The 21,737-nt window shown below is 44.0% G+C and overlaps 1 protein-coding gene across 2 annotated transcripts in view; it reads right to left on the minus strand.

Annotated features, from left to right (window-relative positions):
- The window catches only part of LOC306785266 (transcription factor COE3), a 65,920-nt gene extending 45,488 nt beyond the window's left edge, over positions 1-20,432 (minus strand). For both annotated transcript variants that reach the window (XM_079279571.1, XM_079279570.1), the window contains exons 1-6: positions 19,851-20,432; positions 19,402-19,558; positions 19,042-19,105; positions 18,726-18,781; positions 16,814-16,887; positions 15,023-15,091 (exon numbers count right to left, since the gene is read on the minus strand). In XM_079279571.1, coding sequence (XP_079135697.1) covers positions 15,023-15,091; positions 16,814-16,887; positions 18,726-18,781; positions 19,042-19,105; positions 19,402-19,558; positions 19,851-19,981 — 551 coding nt within the window. In that variant the 5' untranslated portion in view covers positions 19,982-20,432. The remainder of the gene's footprint in view (positions 1-15,022; positions 15,092-16,813; positions 16,888-18,725; positions 18,782-19,041; positions 19,106-19,401; positions 19,559-19,850) is intronic.
- Positions 20,433-21,737: the final 1,305 nt, after the last annotated feature.

Genomic DNA, 21,737 nt, shown 5'->3' on the forward strand with positions numbered 1-21,737 from the left:
TGAAGAGCAGAGATGTCGAGGCAAGGGCCATTGGGAATGGATGAAGGGTGCCATATCTGACAGTAAGAGAGACCCTTAGCGGTGCCGGCTTGATATGTTACCTAGTTAGCGTCACAGAGAGAGGAATAAATAGTTCTTTATTATTTGTGGTTGCCATCATGTCTCTCCTAATAGACAGGCTATACTGAGTTTAAACCACATTATCCTCTGCGAGACCATCGCAATTACTCTTGAGAGCTATGTCTGATGTGTGGATAAGGCAGGTCGCCCATGTCTTAATGAACACAAACAATGTGAAATGGAGGAAGGAGCAGTGGGGGGAAAGATAATGGCAGGGGAGGGCTTGTTTTAATAGAGACAGCACTAAGTTGTTTGCTATGATCTATGCGAAGTCTGAGAGTGCTGAAAACCCCCAATGTTAGTTTGTGGAGATCTTTTTTCGTGATCCTATTACCCAATCAATCCACACCCCTTTCTCTGCATTTGGCCGGCGAACAGCAGGCACAAATCCTGTTCAGTGGATCTCCAGTTGTGGACTTGTGTGTCTTGCTGTCATTGTCACACAGTCCTTCCTTGTTGGACACTCGCGGAGGTTAAAGGGCACCAAACTGGATCACCGTGACGCCCGGCGCGAGTGTTAGCCCCAGCACAAATGGCTCAGTGCTGGGTTAATTGATAAACTGCCGCTCCACTTCATTAGTCAGACAGACCGGGCTTAACGAAGGAACACAGAGAGAGTGTCACTCTGAATATGTTAATCATGACTGGCCATTATGGGGCTCTTCCCTCTACCTTCTTGTCTCAATCTCTGGCGAACTACAAAGACGAGGCATGTGGACCTGTGCGTGCTCGTATCGAGCGCGGCTATTTACCAGTGACAACAGCAAAGCAAACGGGAGACAGACGCAAGAGTGGTCCTTGGTGTTATTGAATATAAATATATAATAACCATTTAAAAAATGCATCATTTGGCCTTTTCACAAAGGCAGTTGTAATATAGCGCTAGGTGAGCACTGTACTTGACGTACACACTGGAGGTGAGGGTGTCAGGGGAGAGCTCGCTGGAGCGAGAGGAGGTTTTATTGTTGCCCAGCCCTTCCGCTTAAGTGCACATGGCTGGGAGGAAGCCGGGACCTCCAGCTCTGACCTCTGCGCATGTATATTTAATAGGCCATCAGTTGGCCGGGGCAGCGCTCTGATCAGGATTCAGAGAGGGGCTTTGAACACCCCTGTGTATTCCTGAGCGTGCAGCCTCAAGCTGCTCTCCCCAGCTGTGTCAATCCGACAGCACTGTTACAGGCACCCAGACAAGGCGCTGGGCACTCCACTGCTACCGCCTAATGACTACAGGGGGGAAAAAAATGAAAGAAGCAAAACAAAAACAATAACATTTGGCGTATGGAGCTCTGCTACCATCTAATGAGTGGTTTTAAAAACTGAAATATTCCGCCAGCTGATAAACTGTATGGGTGCGTGGGATGCGTTTGGCTTATATCAGCTATACGCATGCTATGTTCCCCTTAATAATAACAAAATGGCAATCTCACGGTGACTGCGCCGCACACGCCGGTAACGATTGCGGAAACAAGGCAGCAAACAGAGAAGTGCCACTCGTGTGTCTTTTCTTCTAACAAGGTATCACTACTCTTTGAATCAAATCGGCACGGTGAGTGTGTGTGTGTGTGTGCCAGCGTATGGATGTCACAGTGCACGCACGAGTGTGTGAGTGTGTGAGGGCAGCTTAACGAGGGTGGTTCATTTGACAGGCAATTAGTTTGCGGAGCTGCTATTGACAGCCCCTGTGCTTGTGTTTGTTCAACAGCTCTGGGTGAGTTCCACGCTCCCTGGGCTACGTGACAAAGCACCTCCGACAGGGAGCTCCTGATCTCCACCGAGGCTCGGAGGCTCGCACTGTGAGGGGGGTGGATATGTGACAGCCTAGCAGAGAGAAGAGAGGAGAGAGAGGGGGAGCGATACAAAACCCACAAGGGTCTATTAGGGGGTTGTTGCAAGTTAATGTAGCTACAACACACTTTTTTTGTGTCGTATTTTGAAAGGCCTGAGCAATGATGTTGTCATTTGTTGTTTGATTGCGGGGATAGCGGAGGGTAATCTTAGGAGACACGGGGGCTCTCACACTACATGCGCACACATAAAAATGCAGAAAGAGAGGAGACAAGGAGGTGGGGGAAAGCTAGGGGGAGATGGAGGAGAGGAAAAATATAACAAGATCCAAACACTCTTTTATCCTCGAAAATCCCATATTCTAATGCAAGGGGCCCATCCCTCTTTTCGTTGCAACCATTTCGTTTGTCGAGCCAAGCTCCAATCAATATCATTATTTTCACAGAGGATCGAAACGCCTTCACCGAGTTAATGGGGGATTGAGGTGGTAAACGTTTACCCTCTCACTGTCAGCAGAGCAGTGGTCCATAGTGGGCCCAGATGACAGTTCTGGCCCCACTGTGGACACACTATGTGGAGATGTCCTGTGGGTAGACAGGCTGCATGGACTGTCAACCGCCTGCCATGCCCTAGATGGCCTAACATATCAGCCACTTGAGTTAGAGCAGCAGCAAGGGCTTTGACAAACCAGCCAGTGCCGGCAGCAGCATTACTGCACTGCTTGACATTGTTATTGTTGATACAAGAAAAACTGGAAATCGACTTGGTTGCTGTTTCTGTCTTATTTTAGCGGAATAATTCAACGTAACGCAGAGGTAATTAAGTAAAATATGAAATAACACGCTGCATTAACGTAACACATTAGTTGGTCAACGCTAGCCGTCTATGAGTATGGATCAGCTGTTCTGTCGGATTTTGGAGAAATGAAGACTAATCTGCAGCTGGCAACAGCAGAGCAAATTCTCTCGTACAGCAGCATATGCTAAATAGCTCTTCAAGCGCGCAGATGCATTGCTGTAAAATACTTCTCCTGTCTGCGTATCTGCATCTCCCAGATGGGTCCCAAGCTGTGCCAAACTGCATCTCATCAACTGCTATGAACTATGGCATCACATGACCGCGTGAGATATGTGGCGTCCCATTCTGTCTTGCCTTGGCACAACATGGTCAAGCGATGCATCATCAGGAAGCCCACACTTTGTCGAAATGGAGGTAACTAACACGGGGTGGAGGCAGCGGAGAGAGAGCGCCTTTTCTGCTCAAAGTGTTGAAAGTTCTGTTCAATTACAGGAGCAAAGAACATGACTTTTGTCAGATTTCTTCTTTTTTTTCGACTTTGGGAAGAAAAAAAAAGACTAATCAGCAGAGTTCGAGTTGCTTTGGGTTTGCATGAGGGCGTGACAGAGCAGTGAGAGATTTCATGGGACGTTGCCCCATGATTCATTGAGTTATTGGGTTCCGCCCTGTTTTAATCGCCGGCGGGACCGAGCCAAAAAAATCTCGGAGGATTCCGGAGAGCTCTTTTCTCCACCATTCAGCAGAATGGAATTTGGTCTGCAAGTGCCTCACGTCATTCGAGGCGTCCTTCACAGTTTCGGGGGCCCTAATTCAAACCACATGGAGGCCAGCGTCCGGTTACGGACCTCTGCAAAAAAAAAAAAAAGGACACATTCCCATTGGCTGCTTCGAGATGGGAAATGGGGTGTCTTGATGGAAAAAAGATAACAAACACATCTAAGTAGGAGTCACAACATAGCCAAAGCACACACACACACACATTCACATGCATAAATATACATACGCATGTACATACACAGGGACATGTACAAATATACGTGCATCGACACAAATACACACACAGACTGAAACATACACTTATGGGCCTGCAAAAGCTGTTTGCTTGACATGATGGAAGAATGAGCAGCAGGCTCTGTAATATTGCTCCTATTCTTCATTGACAAGCATATATATTTGTTTTGCTGTTCCCAACTGACTTTGCAGCGCTGAACTCCATTTATGAATTATCTGACATATTTCCTGCTATTTTTTTGACAGGAGTACTCAGAGGAAATTTCAAGGCACCTTTCTCCTGACAAGTAGAAATATCAATATTTGAATAAATTGCAGATTTGGATCTCCTCACATGGATGCTCTCCAGCGTGTGTGTGTGTATGTATGAATGTATGTGCGTGTGCTTGTGTGTGTGTGAGTGAAGGGAATGGGAAGGGGTTTGTTTCATTCTGTTACCACGGTCTTATCCCCCTGAGCCCGCAGGCAGAAATCTGTATGCAGCATTTCATTAGGAGGGAGCTCGAATGAGTGACATGTGAAGCACACCTCGCCGTCGACCTGATGAAGTTTACTTCTCTCAAACGGCAAAAAGCCACTTTGTAGACTAGCCCTCTTTTCCACAGAGGAAGAGAGGGGGTGATGGCTGAGCACCAATAAAAGAATCATGAATGTTGTTTCGCAGAATGACAGGCCTATCTGTACACAAATATTTCTCTTCGAGAGAAATGTAAGCTTCAGAGCTTTTTTTCCCCCCCCGTCTTCTTTTAAAGCAGATTTGAATTGATAGAACTGACAGTCTTCAAAATATGATCACCTAAATCCTAAGTCTTGGAGGAAACATCTAACAAGATGCACAAGAGGCAGAATGGAAACAGATTGTTCTTATCTTACCAAAGTGGCAAGTGTTATGTGAGGAAAGTGGCATCTCACCCAATGAACTAAATCATTTACAAACAAATACACTATTGTCCTACAACCTTGATAAATACTCCATGTCTGTGTGAGAGGTCAATGTCAAGCATCCGTAACACTCAGCGCTGTCGTCTTAAAGCTCCTGGTGTTACGTATGAGAGACTTCTGCCTATCTGTCTCACTCTGTTTAGCTGCAGTACCTGCCATTCTGTCTGCATGTCTGCTGCTGCCGCTGATAGATCACTCTCCTGCCCACCCCTTCAACCTACACCCCCCCCCCCCCCCCTCCACACCCCACCGTCATTTGAGGGAGCCTGAGAAATGGCATGTGAGGTTACTCAGGTACCAAAAAGGGCTGTGACCCGGTGACCCCGCGAGTCGACCTGGCTGACCTGAACGTCATACTTTCTCCCTCTCCGACAGAAAACAACAACAAATCTTATCATGCGCCTCCGCGGCTCAAAGCGGAAAAAGAAAGCCCTTATATCAATGTGGTGCTTTGACAATCATCTGTCCACGTGACCTGCGATTTCGCCGACAGGGTCTGTTTGACACTTATAACAGAGCGGTGACGGCGTGCGGGTTGTCCATCTCTCGCCTCGCCTGCCCTTATCTCCTCTCCTCTCCATCTCTCTCCTCACTCCTCCTTGTGTGCACAACTTAATAAGCAAGCAAGGGGTAGATTCCCATTATGGAAACCCTGGAAAATGGCCCGTACATTTTCCCCCGTATCTGGGATCTCCATCTGGAGAAGGCACTCTCGCTCTCACTGCCCCCCTCTTCCAATCTATGTGTGTGTTCTGGTGAGGTTATGCTGCAGAGATGGCTTTCACTCTCCACTGGCTACAATGAGATTGTCCCACCAGGTTGACTCTATTCGAATCGACAACCCATTTCAATAACGTAACAAAACAGAACAGAGTGGTGACGTTGAATAAAACATTTTTGAGGAGTGCCCAGGCGGCTGGATGGGGGTTTTAATTTATCTAAATCTGTAAGATTTTGGAACACTTTAGCGGGAACATAGATGCATCTACACATATCATAATCTGTTACATAGTGTTAATAATAGCATGTCATTCGGATAGTTTCCCCTTTGTGTTGTCCTGAACTGCATGTCTGTGTCACTGCTCTCACATCGGTCAGGGCTGCTCCATAACTAGAGTATATGGTGAACAGACTAATAACGATTACACTGAGGTCAGCGAGTCACTAATCCCCGGCGTTATTAGTAAAAACAAAGCCTACAGCTCTACGCCATACACTTCTTCGCATCCGAGTGCCTATGCACGTGCATAAGGTCCGAACATAATATGGTGTGACTTAAACCACACAATGGGAAGAGAAAATAAATATGCTTAGAGCAGCAGGGGTGGACCGGGCCAGGCCTCTGCGGACCTATGTCATCACTCCCTCTGGTCTCGACTGCGCTCCCCACCCGAGCGAAAGGCTCAATGATTACGGAGGCTCAGCTTCCCTCTAAGAAAGCAAACCGGAGCTGCAGTCCAAACAAGGCCGAGCCAGCAGCGAGGGAGCACTGCTACACCAGGCGGCTCGGGTTTACCGTTGCCTCCGACCTGGCTGGCCCCCGGGCTTGCATTAGTCCCCCAGCCCAGCCTCTCTAGGACAAACAAACAACCACCACTTACACAGTCAGAGACGAGCAGTGAGGCAGGGAGAGCCGGTGCCACCAGCACTGTGTGGAGGGGAACCTGACCCAATTGGATTTGCTTTATCACCCCGTATAATGATTCCCAGACTGGCCTGTTCCAGTGGTAGAAAATAAAAATGACTCCAAAAAAAAATCTGCCTGCCATTCTGAGTGTGGCCCAAAATGGGCAGCTCCCCCAAAACAGATGGGGAGGCATCTCAAAAATGTTCTCTGCCTCTGGGGACATGTGGTTTTCCCCATCATTATATAACTGTAAACTCCTGGATGTCAGAGATTGGGGATAATAACTTTCAGATGTTGGCAGCCCGGGCCAATGCTGGGACCTGCTGGATGGGAACGGTTATTTGGCAGAGGAGAGGAAGTCCGAGAGATTAGGACTAAGATGTGACAGGGAGAAAAGTGGATCTGGACTGGAGCTGAGTGGGTCGCCTTAGTCTGTTCCAGTTTGTACCGGGCCCTAATGATGGCCGTGTGGGAGGCAGAGACCCGGCGTGTGTGTGTGTGTGTGTGTGTGTGTGTGTGTGTGTGTGTGTGTGTGTGTGTGTGTGTGTGTGTGTGTGTGTGTGTGTGTGTGTGTGTGTGTGTGTGTGTGTGTGTGCGTGTGTGTGCGTTTGCAGGCGGGCTAGAGAGTGAGACAAATTAATATCCAAACTACAGGAAATCATGTCATCCTGTTAACACGCCAAAATCAAGCTAAAGTGCTCGGGCTTGATCCACCACTTTTAGCATTCCGTTTCAATTTTCAGATAGATTTGATATGACAGTTTTAGCACTCCCCGTTGCAGTGCAGATGTGCCACTAATTCAGAAACAGACACACCTCCTTCAATAAATGAGTCCTTATAGAAGTGTCATCCCGTTAAACCATTTTTATGGGTTAGTCTCGCATGGCAGAGAGGATCATTGTTCACTGCCGACGTGGTTGCTGGTAGCCAGTGTGGTCAAGGTTTGGTCACTTAAGCTCAAACTCCTCTAATGAAATTGAAACATCTCCTCGCATTTCTATGATTTATTCCAGCTGGTCACTGCATGATAAAAAGCGCAATCCTGTTTTTCCTTCTTTTTAAATATTTTTCCCCCCCCTTTGCCTTTAAGTATCGAACGCAGTGCTGAACAAGCAGAGGAGTGTTTTTTATTGTAAATCAATGCTGATCGATCGGCTGCCTGGGTGTTGAATATGGATCAATATCACACCAGGCTGTGGAGGAGATCTGATTTCAATTGGCAAGAGAAGCCCGCAGCAGGTTTCCATCAAGCGGTAATTCAAGACATGGGAACATAAGTCAGATGGATTGATATAGACTCGCCAGGACCTTTCTTGCCACTGAACCAGCTCAAGGAAATTTCTGTCATATATCATTAACGCAGTTGGGGCAGGCAGTAAAAAAAAAAAAAACAGGGGGGAGCAGAGTACCTCAGTGACCCCAAATGAAGAGCACCGGTCAAACATTGAATAAATACTCCACTAATAGCATGAATGTTGTCTTTTTTTTATTAAAGAAACCCCCGAATCAATGGTCCAACCACTAAAATAGACGCTGAAGCCCTACTCTCTATGCACACACACACACACACACACACCACAGTGTGGTCATGTTCTGTGGAACTTCTGGTACTGATTATGCGGAGGTCAGCTTGAGATTCATACTGTAAGCTGTTATTCATTTGCTGAATAAATATCCCGGAGAAAACTGGTGAATTGTGAGATATTTTCATTACACTGATCACACGGTTGATCTTTATTAAACCTGCACATTTGTTGAATTTAAGCAGCGCAACAAAACACATATTATTTAACAGCACACACGTGTGGCCACAGTGCATCGAGGATGTGTGTGTTTAAAAAGCAGGTCGCCCCGTTCATTCATCACTTGTTTGTGATTCCTGAAGAGAGGGGCACTGTTCCAAATGACAGCATTGTAAAACAATAAAAACAGAGCTATAGTTAGAAATAACTTGTCACTTTTAATAAATGACGCTGGTTCAGGGCTCTTTCTCTGGGGCTTCTCCTCCGATACATCCCAGGCACCCCTGGGGCCAACGGAGCAGCCAGCAGACCAGCTCGTTTCCCCGAGGTAACTGATGACCCTATCCCATCTTTGTCCTGTGACCTCACACCAGCGGGAGCAGGACCATGTCCGATGAAATCTTCAGACTGCTTCCCATCCTAATCTTGCCTGTGTCACACTACAAATTGCCACATTCAGAAAATGGAAATAGATGGAGGTGGAGATGGAGGGAGGGACTGACAGAGGTAGGGAAACGGGGGAGGATGGGAGGGGAGGGAGGGGGGGGGGCGAAGCGGAGGAGTGTGCATCGACAACCAGTCCCCTAAGAAAAATACTTGAGGAAAGAACGACTCGGGAGATCCCGACAAGGAATCGCATCTCAGCCAACATATTGATCTGATTTACAAAACCTCCACTCTAATGCGAAACAAATGGCGTGGGCGTGAACTGGTACTTAACCATAAAACCCCAGCATTACTCCGTCTCCGATGAAATACCACATATATCCCTCACCAGGGCCTAATGTGCTGTTTTACGGCCAGATACGACTGAGGTTGACCCAAGTTTGTTTGACAATTAGGGGAAACCTAATAAGCATTGAATGGGAGGGAGAACATGCCAAGAGAAAGAAAAGAGACCCTTTTTCAAAAGAAAAAAAAATGGCCAAATAAGAAACACTGGTCTGAGTGACCTCAATGTGATTCAGAGAATCAGGAGCTGTTTGACAAAGCTCTTGCGTCATCAATGCTTTCAGAAACCAAACAACATCTTCAAAACAGCTACAAAGTTTAATTATAAAACAGCGCTGCTAAATATTTGAGAAAGAGCGGCATGTTTCATTCACTTCGGATTTAATTTCAATAATGTAGGATTTTCACCATGGTGGCTCCTTGCAGCAGTGTGTCAGGGAAGAAGTAAATTAATCTTAATAGATTGTTTTCTTTCATAGTATCAAAATAAATCAATTCCGCAGCCGGTTTTGAATCACATTAACGCAGCGCTAAACTAAGTCAGTGAATGCAACTGAAGATAGTAAACAACATATGCGCCAAAAGAATCTTTGATAACCTTTTCTTATTTCTCTTCAATGTGCGTGCATGCGTGTGTGCGTGCGTGTGCGTGTGCGTGTGTGTGTGTGCGTGTGTATACAACATCCAGTGTTGCTCTTGGCCCTGCATTCATCCCATCACCCCAGCTCATGGCCTTGTTTCTGTCAGCAGTGAACCAGGGGAGTAAAGAGTGGGGGGAGAAGAGAGCAAGAGAAGGAGAAGAGGAGAAGGAAAGAGGGAAAGAGAAGGGGGTGGTGAAGGGGGGAGGGGTTGTCTCCATGGACAGATGGACTGCTCTTTCTCAACACATGTGGAACCATGTTTCGTCTTTCACTGCCGTCAAGCTGGGGCCGAATCCGTCGCTCTGTTGGCCCGCGCCACTCTTTCGTGCTGCACACCTCTCTCTTTAGCACAGCACGCACACACGCACACACAAGTGCACGCAAGGGTGTGCACGCACAGGGACACACACACACACACACACCACACAAACATCTCAGTCTTTCTCTGCACACATGTTAAAGTCATCACCCCTGCTCAGCGCTAGTAAAACACAACACCCCCGGCTTCTCTGCTGTTGTCAAGTCTTGCCATTAGCTGATGCCACTGGGGAATCCTACCCTAGTGAGGTGGGTCTCCCTCGGGAACGCCAGGCACCACGTTACGTTCAGCCGCCACTCATGTGAACCCAAACATGTGAGCATAATTTGGAAAATATCATTTATACTGTGCGTCTTTGTACGTGTCTTGACATTTACAAACTGCGATAAAACCGACATGAGGGAGGAGGGAATAGAAAACAGGGCGAGAATAATTTGAGGTAATGTTTTGCTTAGTGAACAGTATTACCCAATCCTGGATGTTGGAGCACTGGGAAGAAGGTTCTGGCTCTGGAGCTGCAGAGAGGGTCTGGGTTTCATTTTTCGGCAAGTGCAAGCCAAAGGCGAGCTGCCAAGTACAGCGTTCGCTCTCAACACTTCCTGCTCTTCCTACTCTGGCTCGGGAGCAGACAGGCTTCACTCAAACATTCACGTCGATTTAGGCAGGGGTGGCCAGTTTATTCTCCAATTTCTCAACGGGCGTCAAAAAACTCACAACTGTCACATGAATTGCACAAAACACGGCCTCGAAGAAAACGCTGAGATGGATATATTGTTTAGCCACAAATAACAAGGTGCGTGCAGGGGGTTTGCATGCGTGTGTAAACATATAGGAAGAAAGCATTTCCGACACACGTTTGAATGACTCACCGGGAAGCCTAAAAAAACATTGCAGCGTATGTCCCACAGCTCAATGGTATAATGTAAAAAAATCCGGAAGGAACACCTGCAGCAATCAACTCTCTATCACAACAACAGTGACCCTGTCCACTGCATCATTTTCATTATGGATGGTGGCAGCACAATTCTAGATGAACACTACCTACCGAGTGCCATTTTAATTGCTCATCTACAGATGCAGTGAAAACACGGCATTTAGGTACTTCATAAACAGACTTCCCTTTGCAGGTTATCAAGACAGCCGCTCAGTGAAAACACACCCTCTTTTCCAATGCTGATGTGCAATTAAAATGGTTTTAGAAATCCTCTTTGACAGTCCAGGGCTTAGCCAAAAATGTAAATGACATTAAAGGAGACAATGAATTTAATTTTGTTTAATGTCCCCTTTCGCTGATTCTCATTTACATCACATTTCCACATAAAGGGCTGACCTTATAAATACTGGCATTTGTTCAGCTTTTGGAGGTAATCACGGTTTTGCAAAAACCAGATGGGAGCACACAAATTCTGCGATTTATTTCTTAGAAGGACGGGGGAGCCGCATGTGAGACGTTCTAAGGCTCTAAGTCTTTTGTTTTCTGGTAAACAACTTGACAACAAGTCAAGTGCACTCTGGGAAATGACCTCGTAGGTGTTCCACAAATGAACGATAACGCAAAGTCATTTAGAAAATACAGGCTCACTAATGAGGGACATAACAGAAAGCTAAGCAAAATTTACATTAGGCCAAAATTTAATCGCATTAACACACGAACAGGTGCGGTGAGGCCTTTATAAATGAGCTAAATGAATAAAAGCCTCCCACAGCACAACCATGTGTGCTGACCAAAAAAAAAGAGACAAGGGAAAAAATAAGGGAAAAAACAAGTCAATGTCATGAATAATTCAGTGGCTGGGCTGCACTCCAAAGGTCAGTGCTCCTTGACCTTTGTGACAGGAAGTGAAAGGGAGTGCCGTGGCCGCTGGAATAAATGGAGCTGACATGTTTAGATCTGGTCCAGAACCCGTTTGTGAATTGACACAAGATGTTAAACTGTATGAACATACATGAAATTCAAAATTCACATATGGGTAAAATCTGTAGAATACAGATTGATAACACATTCTCTGTCTCCCTCTCTCTCTTTCTCTCTCTCTCTCTCTCTCTCTCTCTCTCTCTCTCTCTGACTTTTTTGCATAAATTGCTCCGGCTTCTCGGAGTAAAATGTGACCTTTGAACCCTGACACGCAGAATGAGTCATTTTCTCTCCTCTTTCAACAACATGTGCCGTCTTATTACAAAATCCATGTGTAAGCCTGAACAATGTATCTAATCTTTCACACAAGAGAAGACAAAGTCAATATGCAAGAGAGTGAAGACAGATACCAGACCAGGAGAGTCATCGCAAATTGAGTTATGTTTGGCTAAACACATGCACTGTAAATGGGAAAACCATCTAATCAGATATTGGGTACCTCATCACTATAATTCTAAAGACTCAAATTACCGACTGAATAAACCTACACCCCCACCTACTTTAAGGCACCATTAACTTATAAATGTGACATCTGTAGCACCGCTGGATTTATAAAGGGGGGAGATGATTATACCGAACTGCATAGAGATGCGGTCATAGCAAAAGTGCTACAATTAGTCACAAGATAAATTGACTGTTTCTTTTATTTAATGTAAGCACCAACTGAATTTGAACATTTTTATTTTCTTGAAAAAGTACGCTCTTGAAAGACAATGGATTCTTTTTTTGTGGAGCAAATTACGTACTGACGTTCACAAACGATACATTGAAATTTGAGTCACTACACACACAAAAAATACCCAAATGCAACAACAGTAGGGCCTTTCTTCATCCAAAAAGGAGTATGAATAATGCAACGGCATCAAATGTAAGTGCTGAAATATTTAAAGACCAAGCAGTGCTGAAACTTTGTGACAGCTGTTGGGCCTATATCTAACCAACTTTCTTTCTTTTTTTTCAAGAGAATCCTTCCTCTTCAAAAAAATCTGAGTGAAAATCTGTGTCAAAACTCTGAGAGGAAATAGGGTAAACAGATGTCTGGCTTGACCGCAGGAAAATAGGACACATTCGGAATGATAAGTTTCCCAAACTCCGTTGGATATGCCAGATCCATGGGAACGCCAGTTAATGTCTTGCTACATGCCAGCTAGCTGTGTGCGCTTTCCCCTCTTACCATCTGGGAAAATGTTACATCGCATGAACGCCATCAATGATTCACTCCAAATCTGTTTCTTAAGGTTGGGCCATGCTACTGTTTCTCTCGGAAATGTGGCAGTGCTAGCTGGTTTTCATACTGTAATTGTAGACAGATGAGACATGCCTGATTCAACAATCAAACCTCTCCTCTAAGGTTTATGTCACTCAACTATGTTCTACTCAATTGGAAATAATCACTTTCTGCCAGCAGCGACCGCAGCACAGGTGCCTGTAATGATGTGCATGAGAAAATGACAGATGTAACAGAAATGGCTGTAAAACATGGAAGCTTTAACTAAAAAGCGTAGCCATATGCACAGCGGGAGCAGTCAAGTAATTGCAGTAAATAGTCTCGCGTAGCAAGCCTACTACAGTGTGTGATCTGGCCGCGTCCGTAATTCTCGCTAAACCCTGCAACCTTTCACAAGCACCCCTCTCTGCGAGCCTCCTGCAGTCACTGGGAACCTGTGTGGGTCTGTTAGGGTGAGCTGACGGGCTCATAGTTACGACATGGAGACAATGGGAGGGTCTAATGAGGAACATATGCTTTTGTGTTTCAACAGAGCCGCTCATTGTGCAAGGAAAGGGATACTCTACTCCTATTCAGACTCGTCACAATGAAAATCCGAGCCCTCCCTGAGCCAGTTGAGCTTACAATATCCATCCGCTTCTTTTTTCCCTGTTCTTTTTTTTTTCCCACCCCTCTTTCTTGACTTTAATTCTCTATGCATTCATTTTGCCTATTGTACTTACGTTACAAGTTTTGTCCCGCAGATTGAAGAACAATGGTGTGCGAAACTCTAAACAGTAAAAGGCAGCAGAGAGACACAAAGCAAACATGAAAGCAGCGGAAATGAAGCAAAGTAGACGTCTCAAGTTATATGTTAACGTTCGCACTGTCGCCCCTTTGCTAACAAACGCACTTGACTTATGAATTAAGCAGTCGGCTCGGTACAAGACACCGCAACAACAACAACAAAAACAACAGCTCCATCCTAACAACGTCCTTAACACCTCTCAGTACTTTTCTTGCGTGACAGTCACAGTCAAGCATGAAAGCATAAACAACATACAAGCAGCATGCGTGCGCGTTGGGACGCGTGGGTGTCGACGTTTGTGTCGTCGCCTGCGTGTGTGTGTGCGTGTGTGTGTGTGTGTGCGTATCTGCGTGCGTCTGTGTGAGTTTGAGTTCAGACAGCAGTAGCTCTGGTAATCCATCCAGGCTCCCAGGGCAGCCAGCTCCTACTTCCTGATGCATGAGAAGCCGCTGGAGTGGAGTGGCAGCAACAACTGCTCAGCCCTATTTGATTACTAATAAGAGAGTTGTCCCCTCTGTCAGATACCAGGCATTCTCCACTAAGCAAACAGTGATTCCGGCTAGTCAAACATTAGCATTGCTGTCTCTCCCTACTACGTGGTGAGAGTTACATTGAGATCGACTACACCCCCTACCTCACCCCTATATCCACCCACACACACACACACACACACACACACACACACACACACACTAAACTACCTAAACATATTCACGCTGACCAGGACATGCAATATAGTTTCACAGTGTGAAAAAGATGTCAATGCCTGAAAGCAGACCATTTATTCTCCCTCTTTAGAAGGTGATATAAATGTGGCAGATGTAACTTCCCTGAAGGTGCAGAACAAAACAGCAGACATAAAATGTTTATACCCTCTAAAACGAAACTTTAACGGCATCTAGCTCACAGTTAACTTGAGAGAAGGAAACAGTCAATGAAAAACAACTATTGACAGTGTAAGCATCACTGTCGTAAACAAAGAAGGGATGCCAGCCAAATAAATGCGAAGTTGCCTCAGCTAATTAGGTGTATTCCCAGCATGATCCTCTGGTGATTGAACCACCTGTGATTGAACAAACCCTATCCAGGTGGTGACCGCCCCTCGGTGCACAGGTACCTGGGAAAGACGCCCCTCAGCCGCTCACACAGAATCACCCACAGTTCCCACACTGTGAGCCGCAAGATGCAAGTCAGCCCAACTGGGCCGTCTGGCACACCGGGAGGGAACTCATTTGTTCACGAGCTCATCCATGCGCCTGCTCATCCACTCAGTCACTCATCCATTTAGTCACTCAGACACTCACTCATTCACTTACTCGCTCCCCCCCCCCCCCCCCCCGTTCACACTCAGAGAGGAAGCTGCACACGGCCTACCTGTCAATGATCACTGGGTCTGATGGAGTCTCGTTCCTGTTTCCACAGCTTTTCTTGTCACAGCATCGGCTACAGGAACACAGACAGAGTATTTCAGAACAAGCCACGCTTTGCTAAATAAATCAAAATATATAAATAATGCACACAAAACCACATACATTTATTAAGTGCCTCGGAGTGATTTTGATATCGGGGAGGTAAAATAAAATTGCCATTCGATTTCCTACACTCAATCTATCCATTCCATTGATGCTGATGGCTGATAATAATGGTGAAAACAACATGTTGTGTTGTTTGGCTTAGTGTTGGAGGGGAGGGGAGTGGGGATTGGGCCAGGAGGCAGGGGAGTCACTTTTCACAGCTTCAGCTTTTGTTTACCTCTAATTGCCAAGCTGCTATTTCTGAGGGAGATGCAAGGTGCCACCCTCAACCAATATTTCTGCAGGGCATTTATCAATTATGGCCTCAAAAGCACTAATCTATCTTCCACCACATGTTTCAGCCATCTCTCCCCCCCCCCCCCCCCCCTCCCCAAAAGCCTATAGCTAGCTGCCTTTCACTTCTTTGATTGGGACTTGAATCAAAACTGCAAAAATAAACAAATACATCATCCTAGCTTCCACTGGAAATGAAAACATATAAACATAACATATGTGAATAAGATTGATTTATGCCATATGGTGCAGAAAGAAAAACAAAGATTTTGTGCAAAGCTACTGTCAGTCAACCACACATTATTTAAATATGTCTGATTTACATGACTTTCTAGCAGCAGTAATAAAGATGTGTTTTATAGCTAAGGTGCTGGAGTGTATTAGAGCATAAACATAATTCAAAAACTACATGTATGACATCCCTAACAATTAGGACATAATAAGGTAAGACATCAAAAGATAATTCTCATTATAACTGTTCTTATAATGTAGATATTCTCATCTGATAATAGACAGTTAAAGTAGATCTTTATTCAGCAGCAAAATGCACTTCCTCTTGACAAAAAAATATTACCTCTAGAGTACGAGCATATTCAACGTGTCACAAATAAGTGATGGATGCATGTATAAATTGAGCGTGAGTGATGAGTTTATGCATGGAAAAAGACAAATCATTCTCAGCTCTCATGCTGCACTTGCTCTCAACCAGTAACTTGAACAATGCACCGGTGCAACAAAGGAGAGGTTAACCGACAGTATCCGAATTCAATGTTCACAAAGCTCATGCTGAGCTCAACAATAACAACAAAAGGCGTTTTTCCTTTTAGTATCAATGACACCGCTGAATAGCAGCGCAATCTGAGGTTGAGATTTATGTGGTTAAATGACGCTAAAAGGCTCGCTGATCATTGTTGACAGGTGGGATCAACCGAGAACTGACTCTGTTCTAAAAAAGAAGAAGAAAAAAAACTGATACATGGCATGCAAAGCCTATGCATAACTTAACAGAAAACACATTGTGTCTGGCAGGCTTACGTGATGACATACAAATCTTAGAATATACAAATACATAAACTAAAGATTAAAAAACATAACTTATGAACTGTGAGTACATTCTTTCACTGAAAAAGACAGGCAGCTCATTTTCACTGGCATAGTCACATCGTAGTTGAATAACATCATATCAAAGTTGGAAATGACAGCAGCTCTCTCTCTCTCTCTCTGTGGTTGCTGAAGGACCACAGGACAGTCTGGATTGCTGCATCACATCATGAGTGTCAAAACTTATTGAAGGGGAGGGAATTACTTTTTGCCTGGATGTGCAAAATGGACGGAGCAAAAAAAAAATAGTGCTTACCTGCACATAATTTCATGGGTAAGAAGAACTCTGCACATTTCTGGATTCTTGTCTTGACCCTCATAAATGATGGCCTTTGAAAGGAAATGAGATGGAAATAAAGTGAAAACACAGTCATCTCTTAAACACCTATTAATTCACATACATTCACAAATAATTAGACTGACATATCTGCCATTTTTGCACTTAATAAAATAAATCAGGGCATGAATACACATGATCTTAGGACGACAGAATATATTAGTAGAGTGCAAAGGCTAAGTAGGAAACATGGTTAAGATAATCACAGCAATATCCCACTGTTTAAATTACATTAATTCATATAAATATCAACCGAAATAAACAATTACAAAATAACTATGACTCATAATAACAATACCAACGACAATATTTCCAGTGGCAATCATATTTAAAAAACCTAATTATAAAATGAAAAGTAATTATTATGATGATGGTAAAAATGAATTGTATTTTTTATTAATCTCGATAATATCCTGTGGCTCAGAGCGACAGACCGAGAAAGAGAGAGAGACAGAGAGATTTTCATAAGGAGAGATCCAATAGAAGTGTCATCAATATGCTTATAATCTGGGGATATTTGGGGGAAAGTGTTAATGGGCAATCTGTTGTTTATTTTGAGCCGCTAACAATGATCTTTCTGTGGATAAAAAGCGGTGTCTGGCGGTACGGTTGAGTAATTTTTGAGCATTGGCTGAAACAGATGGCGTGGAGCTATCAGTTCTGCCGCTCTTCTCTCCCTCCCTCGATCCCTCCCTCCTTCTTCTATTTCTAAGGATAGACACTTCCCTCCCTCGTATACTGAACCGGCACCAACTGTAAACGCAGGCTAAGCACCATGGTATTGATAAAACACTTTAAGAATATAATACAATTTAAATATTGAATAAGAAACGTGATAATTATTATTAATTTTTTTGTCATTTGGTGCCATTCATAATTTTAGTGATTTTTTTTTTCTGGCACGCGTGAGGCTAATATGAGAGAGTGACTTTGAAAAAGTGACATATCTGAACCAGGTCGCATCACTCTCGCTTTTAAAAGATGTCCCCCTTGACCTGAGTATTTTTTCCTTTTTTATTTGTAGGAACCGGGCGATTATCTATATTGGTTTGATTTATGTCGCTGTTTGCAGCTGTAGAAACAGAAATCCATAAATTGCTTGTTCTGCGTCATTGACTCGGATCATTCGCACAGGAATGTTGTCTGTGGACCAGTGGCTCAGGCTTCACGGCTCTATACAGAAGGCTCTACCTAAACCCTCTATTAAATAACAAAACACGAAATAACCATCTCTGATTTTATTCCCCAAATTATAAATAACTTTACAAATCTTTGCGTTGGCTTAGCATGCGCATTAAGACTTAATAATTGCATTTTGCGCGTTGGTCTCTGGGTTTAAAGTCACCCTAATGTTTGTGAGGAAGATAAGTGAGATTAACCTCAGCAAAAAATATGTATATTTATATTCATAAATATAATACTTCATGCAAATTCTAAAAAAAATATTGATGGTGAGAGCGTCACCTCTGACTCTTTGCGCAGGAAATGTCAAATCAGATCATGTGGAGCAGACGTGTTTAAATTTGAATGGGTGCATACAAAGAAGCCTGACTCTTGCAGAGTTCAATTTACTTTCGGATATGGCCAAACGTAAACAGTCGTAAATGGAAACGATGTCTTCTTGTTACAGCGGTAATTTGATTTCATTTGGTGCCACAACTTTTGTGTTTGTTTGTTTGGCAAGCAGATCCAAGAAAACAAAACAAAAAAACCTGTGTGCATCTCAGGGGTGACGATTTGCACGCCGTGTTAAGGTTTTTGCACAAGTGAACCGTGGTTGCGAGCATGCGTTTGCACTGTGAGCGAAGAAACAAGTGTAACAGCAGCTTACCTGCTTCGTCATGGAATCGATTAACCGTATGTAAAGATCCTGTTCTGTTCTGACGCCTGGGGAGAGAAAAATAAGACCACTTGTGAGTTTTGAGGAATTGTGGGCGATACATTTTTAAAGAAAGCCCTCCAAAAAAAGTTGAATCACATATAATAAAAGATACAAAGACCTCAGACAGTGAATATATTCATAAAATGACCAGACTGCTTCTATTATTACGATCATTATTATTACACGTGGGTTTTATGCAGACAGACAAACTCATGTGTGATATATTTGCACGTGTTTGCAAAATATTAAAGAGAGATTGACTCACCATTGCTGTACAATAACTGCAGTTTGTAATGTATCCCATTGTTAGTTTTTTCACTGGTTGGTTCCTGCAGAAGACAACAGTTTGTGAAAATCAACATGAACAGAATAACTGCCTATCACCACCACATGTCTTGCTGGTTTACAAATTTATTTTTTTAAAGGCTATGTATAGTTTCTGTGCAAAATAAGAGAAACAAGCTTTAGTTCTTAAAACGACTCTCTGTCATCAACGAATTGAGCTTTTTTTTAAATCAATATTACACGTGACTTCCCCTTAGTAACCCATTGCCATTTCAGAGAACATAATTTCGATACATGTACTGATTAGGGGTGCACGTATTTTCTAAAATATCCCGCTTACTTTGTCTTTCTCCACAAAGTCCACAAAAGCTGTCCTTTCGATCTCCACCGGCTGACCCTGTCTGTCATACAGCGCCAGGACGAAATGGAAAAAATTGGATTTTCTGAGGTTGGAAGGGGGCTGCTTTTCATAATGTGCCCGTGCCAAGCCGACACCGCTGCGGGGAGAAAACAAGAGAGCATCTCGGTTAAGCACCGGACACCGGGGATACTAAGATGATGGAGAAGCTGATGGGAACATTGGAGATGCAGAAGCGCGCTTGAGTATACGGGGGAGATTTCTTGATTTGTCACAATAATGGGTAATCTGATGTAATGAAAGAAGGGAAAGCCGAAGGGGGGGCATTTATTGGGAGACCGTAATTGATACAGAGTATTCAGGGGATTGAGGGGTCGATATGATGAGGAGGGAATGCGTGAGAAAAATCAGATGCTTTTTGGCATGCGTACCTTTGGGCGGCTGTGTTTGCATCCACCACCCCAGCTGTGTGCATCCAGGAGCGGACCGAGTTCAGTCCACCGAGCGGTTCCTCCTTCATCGTCGTCCCGCCTCGCGGTATAGTTTCCTGAATTCCAAACATTTAGGACAATTTGCGTGAAAAAAGAGCCTCCTGCGAAATTAAGGGAATAAACGTCCAAGCGCGTTATCCTGTGGGGTTGTTTTTTGTTTTATCACGGGATAAGTAGCGAGAGCCGATTCAGACTTGCGAGGGAAAACCCGGTCCACAGGTCTTGCCTCCCTCTTCAGTCCGTCCGATGTGAACAATTCTCAAAGTGCTGTACTTAGTTAGAGCGGTATCCACAGACTGGAAAAGTGAATTGTTCAATAGACAAGATTTTTTTTTTGTTGTGCTGGTATTGTTCCTCTTTTGCTTTTTCTTTTTTTGTGCTATTCACAGAAAAATCGATGGCAGTTGTTTGTGTTTGTGGGTGATGCTGCTCTCAAAGTGCCCACATCCCTGAAGCACCGCATCCAAAACCTTCAGGACTTCTTGTTGAATAAAAAACCCACTCCTGAAAAGGTGCTGCTGCTTCTCCACAAGACAAACACAGGCAAAGGCTGATCACCAGTGGAGGTGTTCCTAGTACACAGGAGAGGTGGATAAGGGGCCCTTTCGCGTCGTGCAGGATGGATGGGAACATGCAAAACTAAGCCCTCTTTCCCCGAGGACTGAAATCTTTCCCGGGAGCCAAAACTCTAAACCCACGGGAGAGGCGCTGTCAGAATATGACGCTGAAGAGGCGTGGCTTTGCCCAAATATGGAGCTCTGACGGTTCCTGTCAAGCAGTGGCGCTCCTCTGTACGGGTACAGCCCTATAGTGCAGCAGCCTGAGAACACTCACTCGCTCCACTTTTCCTCTTGCTTAGGCCCTATATGTGGTGAGTTTGATTTTTTTAATGATATGGAAAATTCAACCGTGTGTAACCATCACACATAATGAGAAAAAAAAATAAAAAAATAACAATATGATAATAACTCGGAATTCAGGATGCCATTGCTTATCATATGTAGCCGGCCTAATGATTGCAATTTCCGTGATTAGTTTTATTATATTTGATTAAAATCAATAGTATTTGACATATTTATTCGATTAGATGTGTTATTATTACAAATTGACGTGATGAGATTGCTTGTTCACTAATGTATCGAAAGCATCTCAATAGCTGTGTGAATACAGGCCATAAATCATATTTCAATGATGATAGATCATGTTTCTTCACATAACTGATATATTTGTGCATTTCTAACTCCACGCTGCGGGTTATTTTATTGCAATTAAAATGTAATTAATCCAACGATGATTTCAGAGAATCAGACATGATTATAAATCTATTAATTTGCATTACATTTTCATTGAGCATTTTTCACAACAGATGATTGACTTTCAATTGTTTTGCTGTGTATCGCAGAGCAGAGGCTTTTTTTATTCATGGCGGTAGGCATAAAATATGAACAAAGTTTGAAACCCCGTTTCTTAGCATCCACATTATTGATGTGAAAACAAATCAATCGCATGCATGTGCCATTTACAGAAGATAAAGTAAGATCTTCTGACTTATTTTCATGAGCTAAACATTTAGAGCCAGGGTGTCTCATGACATTAAACAAACTTCAGGAAATCCATGGTTCTGTGTCTTCTTTATTTCATGCACGTCCCGTTCAAATCAGTAATAATCAGAAACATCTTAATCATTTTTAAAGAGCCTACATGTCCGACTCTGTCCGAGAGGGGCAAGCAAGCAGTTCGGTTCATTAGTGGTGAAAAGGAGGAGAGGATGGAGGGAGCGAGGGGAGGGTGCGAGGAAGAGAGATGTGTGCTGTATCCTGAGCAATC

Source organism: Melanostigma gelatinosum (genome assembly GCF_949748355.1).
Source record: "Melanostigma gelatinosum genome assembly, chromosome: 12".
NCBI lineage: Eukaryota > Metazoa > Chordata > Actinopteri > Perciformes > Zoarcidae > Melanostigma > Melanostigma gelatinosum.